The following is an 11655-nucleotide window of genomic DNA, read 5'->3' as shown; positions in this document are numbered from 1 at the left end:
TTCTACCAGCAGGAAGTAGCTCCTTGTGCTTCCACACCCTTGCTCTCAGGAGGGTGAAGCTCACCTGGGTAGGAAGGAGACGGGAAGGTCCCCTCTGAGACAACCACAGGTCAGCAGAAGCCTTTCTTCCCAGACCAGCTGGGGAGGCAGATGGGGGGAGGGTGGCATTGTCTGGAGAAGCTGCCGGAATTCAAATCCTGTGGCTAATATTCTAGCACTTTCCAACCAAAGGGATAGGTTAAGCAGGAATGTCCTTGTAAATACTACCCTCACTGTACCTGGTTTTGAAAACACAGCAGCACCTTTGAAAAGTGGCCTGGAGATAGGACACCTGCCTGTACTTTTCTCCAGCTAAGCATGCAATGAAAAGCGTTTTCAAACAGTTTTCCTTAAAAAAACAAAACAAAACAAAACAAAAAAAACCCAAAAAAACCCCAAAACACAAGCTTTTGCTTCCCAGGCACATTTTTACCCATGGATTCTTTCACACCAAGGACACAGAATACTTTCTACATTCTGCAGAACAGTTGATTCAATTTCTTAAAAAGTTTTTATGCCATTAGAAAATAAAGTGTGAACATAAAACACAAGGGGAAAAGTCCCTCGTTGCAGAACGACACTGAAGTCGTGTCCCTTGGAGGACAGTCCTTCTCACTTGAGAGAAGATGGTGAAAGGCGGTACTCTGCACACGGCACGAGCAAGCTCACGCAACCCAACAAACATGGCGGCAGGCACACAAAACTTGGGAGATCTACGTGAATTTCCATCGGAAAAACCGAAAAAGCACATGGTGAGCAACTCTAAACTCTGGAATCGAAGAAGTACTTGTCAAGGGTTGAGCCCACTCTGCTTGCATTGAGCAACCTAAGGCTTGAGGAGTAAGGGGACCACTCTGTGGCCTGATGCCACCCCTCCCTCCCTTTCTGTGTCCACACCACGCAAGACAATCCCCTGCTCCCTTTTGGCAGGGATGGAATCATCGCCCAGGGTAGAATCCAGGATTAAAACCATTGCACTGACGTAAAAGTTTCATTCATTTGATAAAGTACCTCTGTTGTTATAAACCAGATAGAGACTGGTGTTCTATTGTTTTGTTTTTGAGAAGGGTCAGGGAAGTAGTTTTATCCTTGAAGACCTCAGATCTGCTAAATCAACCTAACCAGAGTGTCTTCTGTGCAGCATCTCTGTGAGATGTGTGAAACAGAGTAACCTGGTCACAAAAGTTCAGAAAATGCCACCAACTCAATGATGCTTTGGGGGATTCACAACGCACAGCACACATCCAGGCTCTGAAAAGTCCTGTAGAAAGGAAATTGACTTAACTTTGTTTCCCAAGGGTATGTGACCCCAAAACGCATTTTTTTTCCCTTTGTGGCATCACACTAACTTTACACCCCCTAGAAGCTTTGTTCTGTGGGACACATATCAGGAAACGCTGGACGACGTGTCATTAGCAGAAGCGCTGTTTCTGAGGACAGGGTCCCCTGATCGGAAACAGGACCCAGACTCCCAACTCCAGGGACAGTTGAGGTCTGTCACTCTGTTCAGTAAAACATACTGCCTAACATCTCTATCCGTGGAGGACACAGTTGCTGTGCCCTTCCCCAAGGGGAGAGAGCCTGGAAAAGAAGGTACAGAACATTCTATAAAAAGCCTTGGCCACCCTCTCCAGTGCACACCTCACTCACATTCAACAAAATAATATTCTCGGTGAGACGTGGCAGCTGTGGCTGAGTCGGCTGTGAGCTTTACAATTTGAATCGTTTCTGTGAATAAATTATTCATTTTTTGCTTGTTTAGAATAGTCTCACCCCTTCGCTATATACTGCATCAAAAACAAAAAGCAAACCCCACACCCATCCCACCCGACCCCCTATTATTAGAACTATAATTATTATTATATACAGGAGCTGCTACCAACTCACACCCTAGCTCTACGAGGGATGTGGCTCAAACTTCAACCAAGGCATCGAAATGGCTGGAAATGAGAAGCGTGCGCAGATGCGCATTAGCAAGGAACAGGAAGCGGACCGTATCCGGGCTTCCGGAGGAATGGGGACGTGGGTTGCCGTCACGGAAGGCTGTCCTTGCTGCTCATGCACGGTGGCCGCAAAGGTGTTGATGGTCTCAGCCTCTGGAGGACTTGGGCCTATGTGTACGAATGGCCCGCCTCGGATCTGTACGAGGGAGACACGCCGGGCCTCTGCGGATCCCACACGGCCAAGGCCTGCCACGTCACCGCACTCTCGCCCGTGGCCAAGAAGAGAGAACGCTTCCACCCGGAGACGTGGACGCGGGACTGACGCGACAGGCACTTGGCGAACGTTCCCCTTCCCTCGCCCAAGGCAGGACATCACTAACCAGCCACAGCACCCTCCCGTGCTACGCCTGGCAAATCTGTTCCGGGGCTTAAAACCAGATGCTACGGATACGTCGGAGTGGACACAGGATCTTTGTCATCTCTTGTGTTGGGCAGTGAACTTGGATTACTCATCAGCTGAAGTGGCCTGTTCTAAGTGTGTTTCAAATCTGGGCCAGAGAGAAAGGCCAATCTGTAGGGGTCACGGACATTCTGGGGTTGTCCAAAACAGCCCAAACCTCATGGTAAGTCCATGAATATCAGGGGATTGCTAATTGCTGAGCTGGGTACTGCGTTCACATAAAGCTTTTTGAGGGCCAAGACTATCGGTTTTGTTCAATGCTCCATCCGCGGGGCCTAAACTTAGGCAGAGCACATAGTAGTTGCTCAATAAATACTTGTTGACTATAAAGCAACAGCCACTTCACCGTCACAACTGGCACCGCCAGTTAAAAGTTTCTGTAGAAAAGCCTATCCTAACAAACTGCTATTTCTGGTGAAAAGGAAAGGAAAAAACAAAACTACAATCAGTTCTTCTCCTTGGGTTAAAAACAAAAACAAAATCACATTTTTTTTTTTTTTTCTCTTAGTGCCAGGGGTCTCCTGGGTTGTTCGGAATCTATCCAGAATTAGTCCCTTGCAAAGGTGCCTATTTCTATTTATCGCTCACAGAATTCCAAGATGGCGGCACGATGGGCCTCGCGGTGGGTGTTATCACACAGCTGGCTCCGCGAGCGCTTAGCAAGGGGGGGGGGGGCACTCCTGCCCCCACGTGAGCTGCAGCAAGCACAGAACAACACACGCATTTCTTCCGCAAAGACATCGGAATCTTGCTGCCACAAAAAGAAATCTCTACAGAGACCACGTTTAAATAACGATAAATAATATTAATTAGAATTTACGGGATGCACAATTCATGGAATTCACCAGAGCACAAGGAAACCTTTGAGACAGCGTTGCAGTATTCCCGTCTAAAACCAAGGACACCCATCCCATCCCCCTGCAAAGACAGCCGTCCTTCCCTACTAAGGATTTTAAATAATTCTCACCATGCTGCTCGCAGCATCATTCCCAAAGAAATATTAATTTACAAAATAACCCAATATCCATATAATTCTTTTGACAAATAAAAATCTTAAATTAAAAAGCACGACTCTCTCCCTCTCCCACCCCCTTTATTCCAATTTCAGGTAGCTTGGCACTGAGTAATTGAACATTAAAAAATCGAGTTTGTAGACTTCGTACAGCTGTGTTTGGTGCTCGGAGCTGATGTTCTGGAAGAACTCCGTGGTCATTTCGTCAGTAGTTCTCGTAGACTTGGCGTAGGTGGGGAACTTGAGGTAGCTGCCCACCCCCGCCAGCCGCAGCACGTAGTTGGAATCCTCCTCCAGCGTCTCGTACTTGCCCACGAGGTCGTAGCGGATGTGGCACGGGTGGCACAGCGAGTGCACGGTCTGCCAGTGCTCGTTGAAGGGCTCCTCGCGCTGCGTGTGCGGGTCGATGAGATAGGCCACGAACTCCTCGAACCTGACGTCGTCGCCCCTGCGCAGCGCCTCCTGGGTGGCGTTCTTCCGCTGGCGCCGGATGATCTTGGTGCCGTAGCGCTTGTGGAAGGACGTGTTGTACTTCTGCGTGAACTTGTTCCGGTAGGCCGACACCAGCCGCTCGAAGGGCTCCCGCACGAACAGGAACTTCATGTAGCTTTTCAAGCGGTGGTTGATCTCGGGGATGCTGTACTGGTTCAGGGTCTTGAGGTTGGCCGCCACGTGAGCCTCGTTGGCCGGGATCTCCATGGGGTCGCTGTACTTGCCCCGGCCGCTCAGCACCATCATGAGCCGCTTCCAGTTGGTGCACGCCACCTTGGGCACGTAGCAGTAGATGAGCTCGTGGTCCTCGTCCACCACCAGGTGCTTCAGGTCGTTGGGGGTCAGCACCCGCCGCTTGCGGCTCACGGCGCTGTTGGCCCGGCAGGTGTCTGTGACCTGGTCCCGCCTCATCTGGTGCAGGACGGCGGTGTTCGAGAGCTCCAGCTGCAGAGGGGACACAAGGCGGGGGGAGGGAGAGGAGAAATCAGTGCTGGCGCAGGATGTTGCCACTTGGCCACAGCCACCGCCCCAATGGCCGGCGCCGGCCACCAAGATGGCCGGCTGACCACCTGACCGGCCCGTCTTCCTTCCTAATCCCCCACCAGCTGCCTCCACTCTTTTTGTTCTTTGTTCCGCGATATTTCCTTCCTAGACCGATAGTAATGGTCACCTCTGTGACTTACCCATCACCCTCTACGTGCCTGGCATTTTACCAGAGCCTCACGTTGGCCATTTTCCCCCCTCTGTGCAACCATCTTGAAATGACATCGATTTAATAGTGGCAAGTACCCACCACTGTGCCAGGTAGAATGCTGCCAGCAATGGGGACGCAGTCAAAAGCTACAGTGGGGAAACTGCCCTTTGGAGCTGATAATCTAGCTGGAAAGAACGAGGGAACCGAGGCTCAGAGAGGTGAAGTTACTAGAGTGAGATCACACGGTGGGGAAGCGACAGACCCCAGATTCAGACCCAGGTCTTCCTGGCAACCAAGGCCGCCCACTTTCCACTCTACTTGGAGGTCCAGTACTCCCATCTTCTTGATTGAAGCATGAAGGGTCTGGCATCTGACGGATCTACTTTATTTTTGTTAAGGTTATTTACCTTGCGAGACCGCACGCACACGTGTGGGGCGGGGGGGGGGGGGGCAGGGGCAGAGAGAGAGGGAGAGAGAATCCCAAGCAGACCCTGCAGGTGTCAGCACAGAGCCTGCCGCGGGGCTGGAGCTCATGAACTGTGAGATCATGACCTGAGCTGAAATCAAGAGTTGGATGCTTAACTGACTGAGCCACCCAAGCGCCTCTTGTCTGATCTACTTTAAAGGGGATCCAATTTCTCTCCGAGCCTATCGTTGTGAACATCTGTTGCTTTGTGCTTCTTCTGGTACCAGGGTCTTGATTTTGCCCCGGGAACCCGCTTTCCTCCATTCCCTGTTCTTTTTCCTCTCAAGCAGCTGAGCTGTGAGAATGGCAGCCTGGGGCTTGGGGACAGGGAGGAGGGCCACTGTGCAGCAACAGCTACACTGGGAACGAAGGGCTCAAAGGAAAGATGAGCAGGAAGACAGAGGGATGTATTCCCAGGGACGTCACCTGAATACCTAGGTCCACACACTCCTGAATCCAGATGCCCTAACTCCTGGGCTTTTGTTACATTAGTATGTTTGCTTTTGTGCATAAAGTTGTGTGACTCTGGATTATATCATCTGGAGCCCAAATATGTGGGTATTTGCATTTACTACCTTAGAGCTTTTCTCTCTGCCGTATTCATCCATTGATGTATCCATTCAAACATCTGTCCAGAAGTCACGGTGGACAGGGCACTCTACTCAGCACTGGGAGACAGAACCTTCTCCTCAAGTGCTCACAGCCAAGGAGGGGTCAGGCCAAGGGCTAGTGGCCTCAGTAGGGCCTAAAGGGAAGGTGTGTGCACTCCTCTAAATTCTAGGAACAGAAGTTTCTCCTTCAAGGCCACTCACTCCCAGTGTGAACCAAGAATAGGAAACAGAAGACCTCACTGCCCTGGTATGCTGCCATCTTGGTCTCCAACACCCAGAGACAGGGGGACTTTGATGGAGTGCCGACACCTTATTGTTGTTGGCTGAACGCCGTGCCTCCATCTACCATCCTGAATGTGCAATGTGGCTCTGGTAATTAATTAATTACAGTTACAGCTATAGAGAAATTGGGGCACCAGAATCACGGAATAGCCAGTCTGGGGCTGCAGATAACAGGATGTTCTGGTTGCCTTCCTGGCCTGAGAACGCAGTCCCCATCCATGTACTTGTCTTTGAGGACCTCCACAGTCCCGCACCAACCTACTTTTCCAGCCTTGTTCTTATTCCTCTCCCCTTCAGAACTAAAGGGAACTCCAAAGAAATCAATGATTCGCTCTTTTCTCTTTATTTTTTAATAAAATTTTTTTTTTAAATCCCAGTATAATTAACATACAGTGTTATAGTGATTCAGCAGTTCTGTGCATTACTCAGTGCTCAGCGTGCTAAGTGTACTCTTTTTTAAATTTTATTTTATTATTTTAAGAGAGAGAGTGCACATGTGCTTGAGTGAGTGGGGGAGGGGCAGGGAACGAGGGAGAGCGACAATCCCCATCAGGCTCCGGTCAGCATGGAGCCTGACGCAGGGCTCGATCTCACGAATTGTGATACCATGACCTGAGCTAAAATCCAGAGTCGGACGCTTAACCGACTGAGCCACCCAGGAGCCCCAATAAGGGTACTCTTAATTGCCTTCACCTATTTTACCCATCCCCCCACCTGTCACCCCTCTGGCAACCACTCGTTTTCTATATTTAAGAGTGTGTTTGCCTCTTTTTTTGTTTTGTTTCATTTCTTAAATTCTACATACGAGTGAAATCCTATGGTATTTGTCTTACTCTGTTTTCGCTTAGCATAATACCCTCTAGATCCATCCATGTTGTTGCAGATGGTAAGATTTCATCCTTGAAATATTCCATCCATCGATCTATGGACACTTGAGCTGCCTCCGTATCTTGGCTGTTGTAAATAATGCGGCGGTAAACAGAGGGGTGGCACCTATCTTTTTGAGTTAGTGTTTTCACATTCTTTGGATAACTACCCAGTGGTGCAATTACTTGGTCCCGTGGTAATTCTGTTTTAACTTTTTGAGTAACTTCCATACTGTTTTCCTCAGCGGCTGCACCGGTTTGTGTTCCTGCCCGCAGCGCTCGAGGGTCCCTTGCTCCACTTCCTCGCCCACACGTGTTGTTTCTTGTAATTTTAGCCGTTGACAGGCGTGAGGTGGTATCGCCTTGTGGTTTTGATTTGCGTTTCCCTGATGATGAGTGACGTGGAGCATCTTTTCAAGTGTCTGTTAGATCCTCTTTCTCCGCATCCTCACCAACATCTGTTGTTGCCTGAGTTGTTAACGTTCGCCATTCTGACAGGTGTGAGGTGGTATCTCATTGTGGTTTTGATCTGTATTTCCCTGATGATGAGTGATGTTGAGCATTTTTTTCATGTGTCGGCTGGCCATCTGGATGTCTTCTTTGCAGAAGTGTCTATTCATGTCTTTTGCCCATTTCTTCCCTGGATTATTTGTTTTTTGGGTGTAGAGTTTGATAAGTTCTCTATAGATTTTGGATACTAACCCTTTATCTGATATGTAGTTCGCAAATATCTTCTCCCATTCTGTAGGCTGCCTTTTAGTTTTGCTGATTGTTTCCTTCACTGTGTGGAAGCTTTTTATTTTGATGAGGTCCCGATAGTTCATTTTTGCTTTTGTTTCCCTTGCCTCTGGCGACGTGTTGTGTCTCCTGTCCATTTTTAAGTGGATTATTTTTTTGGTGTCACATTGTAGAAATTCTTTATATGTATGTGTGTAAAGTATATTTAAATTAGTACATTTAAAGTAGGCTTCATGCCCAGTGTGAATCCCAACACGGGGCTTGAACTCACAACCCTGAGATCAAGACATGAGATGAGATCAAGAGTCGTATGCTTAACCTACTGAGCCATCCAGGTGCCCCCGAAATCCTTCATATGTTTTGGATATTAACCCCTTCTTGAATATGTCGTTTGCAGTTATCCTCTCCCTTTTAGTGGGTTGTCTTTTAGTTTTGTTGATTGTTTCCTTTGCTGTGCAGAACCTTCCTATTTTGCTATAGTCCCAAAAATTTATTTTTGCTTTTGTTTCTCTTGCCTCAGGAGACACAGCTAGAAAAAAGTTGCTCTGGCTGATGTCAGAGAAATTACTGCCCGTGTTCCCTTCGGGGATATTTTTATGGTTTCAGGTCTCATACTTAGATCTTTTATCACTTTTGAGTTTATGTGTGCGTACGTGTGGGAAAGTGGTCCAGTTTCATTCTTTCACATGTAGCTGTCCAGTTTTCCCAACACCATTTGTGAAGAGTCTTTTTCCCATTGCATATTCTGGCCTCCTTTGTCATAGATTAATTGAGCATATAATCATGGGTTTATTTCTGGGCTCTCCCACGGCTCTATTTTTGTGCTAGCTTTGACTACTACAGTTTTGTAGTATATCTTGAAGTCTGGGATTCTGATACCTCCAGTTTTGTTCTTTTTCAAGACTGCTTTGGCTCCTTAGGGTCGTCTGTGGTTCCATATGAACTTCAGGATTATTTGTTCTAGTTTTGTGAGGAATGCTGGTGGTATTCTGATAGGGATCGTATCGAATCTGTAGATTGCTTTGGGTAGTATGGACATTCTAACAATATTTGTTCTCCTGATATCTTTGTATCTCCTAATATTTATTAATATTCCAAAGCATGGACTATCTTTCCAATTGTGTCATTTTCAATTTCCTTCATCAATGTTTTATAGTTTTCAGAATACAGGTCTTTCACTTCTTTGGTTAGGTTTACTCTTTTTGGTGCAGTTGTAAATGAAATTATTTTCTCCAATTTTTCTTTCCCTTCATTATTAGTGCATAGAAATGCAACAGATTTCTGTATATATTCATTTTGCATCCTACAATTTTACTGAATTTATTTATCAGTCAGTAGTTTTTGGTGGAGTCTTAAGGGTTTTCTATGTATAGTATCATGTCATCTGCAAATAGGGAAAGGTTTACTTTTACATATGGATGCCTTTTATTTCTTTCTCTTGTCTGATTGCTGTGCCTAGTACTTCTAGTACTATGTTGAATAAAAGTGGTGAGAGTGGACATCCTGTCTTGTTCCTGCTCTTAGGGGGAAAGCTCTTAGTTTTTCACCATTGACTATGATGTTAGCTGTGGGCTTGTCATATTTGGCCTTTATTACGTTGAGATATGTTCCCTCTAAGCCTACTTTGTTGAGGGTTTTTTATCATGAATGGATGTTGTAGTACGTTGTCAAATGCTTTTTCTGTATCTATTGAAATGATCATATGGTTCCTATCCTTTCTCTTATTGATGTGATGTATCATGTTGATTGATTTGTGAATACCGAACCATGCTACCATCCTGGGAACCAATCACACTTGATTGTGGTGACGAATTTTTAAAAATGTACTGTTGGATTTGTTTTGCTAGTATTTTGTCAAGGATTTTTGCATCTATGTTCATCAGAGAGATTGGTCTGTAGTTCTCCTTTTTTGTGGTGTCTTTATCTGGCTTTGGTTCAAAGAATCCCCTTCAACATTTCTTGCCAGGCTGGTTTAGTGGTGATGAATTCCTTTAACTTTTGGGAAACTCTTTATCTCTCCCTCTATTCTGAATGATAGCCTTGATGGATAGAGTATTCTTGGCTGTAGTTTTTTTCTTCCAGCATGTTGAATATATCATGCCACTCCCTTCTGGCCTGCAAAGTTTCTGCTGAAGAAAGTCAGCCCTATGGAGTTTTTCTTCTATGTACCTGTTTTCTTTTCTCTTGCTGCTTTTGACATTCTCTCTGTAGTGCTACTTTTTGGTATCTTAATTACTATGTGTCTTGGTGTGGACCTCCTTGGGTTAATTTTGTTGGGGATTCTCTGTGCCTCCTGGATCTGGATGTCTGTTTCCTTCCGCAGGTTAGGGTAGTTTTCAGCTATTATTTCTTCAGAGAACTTTTCTGACCCTTTTTCTATCTTCTCCTTCTGGGATCCCTATAATGCGAATATTATTATGTTGGATTGTGTCGCTGAGTTCCTTCAACCTATTCTCATTTTTTATTATTCTTTTTTCTTTCTCCTGTTTTGCTTTCCATAACTCTGGCCTCCAGCTCGCCGACCCGTTCTCCTGCTTCCTCTAGTCTATTTATTCCCTCTAGTGCATTTTAATTTCATTTATTGTGTTCTTCATCTCTGATTGGTTCTTTTTTATGTTTTCTCTTCATTGAGGGTCTCACTGAGATCTCTTCTCAAGTCCAGTGAGTATCTTTATGACCATTCCTTTAAATTCTCTATCAGCCATATGGCTTATCTCCATTTTGCTTAGCTCTTTTTGCTGTGATTTTTGTCCTGTTCTTTCATTTGGGACATATTCCTCTGTCTCCTCATTTAGTCTCTCTGTGGCTGTTTCTATGTGTTAGAAGAGTCAGCTGGGTCTCCTGTCTTGAAAGTAGTGGCTGCATGAAGAAGAGGTCCCATGATGCCCTGCAGTGCCATGCTCCCTGTTCCCCAGAACCTGGCACTTCCGGGGTGTCTCCTGTGTGTGTTGCATGTGCCCTACTGTTGTGTCTGAGCCGCTTTTGCCTCCAGTCTATTCACCTGCAATGGCTCTCTTTGTCTATCGTGGTCACGTTTTGGTCCCTATGTTGTTAGTATTAGTCTGGTCAATAGGAATTTGTGAACTAAAACTTAGAAGGAAAATGTAACGTTTTCTTTTTAAAAATTCTCAAATTGGGGCATCTGGGTGGCTCAGTCGATTAAGCGTCTGACTGTTGATCTTGGCTCAGGTCCCGATCTCACAGCTCGTAAGATTGAGCCTTGCACTGGGCTCTGTGCTGACAGCACAGAGCCTGCTTGGGATTCTCTCTTCCCTCTCTCTCTGCCCCTCCTCCACTTGCTCGTGTGCACTCTCTCAAACAAACTTAAAAAAAAAAAAAAACATTGCCAGTCACATAGAAGATGCTCAATAAATATTTTTTGTGAGTAAATGAATCAGTTAATACTCTCTTTAGGGAAACCTGATATGAAAGCAGGAAGGCCCCTCTGTAGCAAATGAAACTTCCCAAATGTTCATAGATGCCAGAACATTCTTTAATAAAGGCTGTACTAGGATGAATGGTGTCTCCCCCAAATTCATGTCCACCTGGAACTTTGGAAATAGGATTTTTGCAGATGTAATTAGTTGAGGTCATAATGAATTAGTGTGGGCTCTAATCCAATGATTGGTGTCTAATTAGGAGAGAAAACAGAGACTCAGAGACACACAGAGAGGCGGCCATGTGGTAACAGAAGCAGAGGCTGGAGTGATGCATGTACAAGCTTAAGCGGTGCCAAAGATTGCCAGCAACATCCAAGGAAGGGTCTACCCAGGAGCCCGAGGAGTCAAATACAGGGGCCAAGCCAAGTCAATAACTTTGAGCACACTGACATAAAGCATAAATGTATAAGAGAAGATAACATTATATAAGAGGATATTTTTACATGGAAAAATAAGAAAAGGGTTTGAGAGCAGTAGTAAGTAGAGAGAGGAGGAGATCTGAAATCAGAAGCTCCGGGCTTGATCTTGGTTGGCCAAGACCATTAACCTTCTGAGCCCCAGTTCTCTTAGCTGCAAAATGGGGATAGTACCATTTTGCAGGCGTGGGTTCAG

At 46.0% G+C, this 11655-nt stretch overlaps 1 protein-coding gene across 6 annotated transcripts in view; it reads right to left on the bottom strand.

The window, feature by feature from the left end:
- Positions 1–3226: 3226 nt before the first annotated feature.
- The window catches only part of CHST11 (carbohydrate sulfotransferase 11), a 261692-nt gene continuing 253263 nt past the window's right edge, over positions 3227–11655 (bottom strand). For all 6 annotated transcript variants that reach the window (XM_042947574.1, XM_042947578.1, XM_042947579.1 and 3 more), the window contains one exon: positions 3227–4390. In XM_042947574.1, coding sequence (XP_042803508.1) covers positions 3536–4390 — 855 coding nt within the window. In that variant the 3' untranslated portion in view covers positions 3227–3535. The remainder of the gene's footprint in view (positions 4391–11655) is intronic.

Source organism: Panthera leo, chromosome B4 (assembly GCF_018350215.1).
Source record: "Panthera leo isolate Ple1 chromosome B4, P.leo_Ple1_pat1.1, whole genome shotgun sequence".
In the NCBI taxonomy this organism is placed as follows: Eukaryota; Metazoa; Chordata; class Mammalia; order Carnivora; family Felidae; genus Panthera; species Panthera leo.
This window is presented reverse-complemented; position numbering and strand designations above follow the sequence as displayed.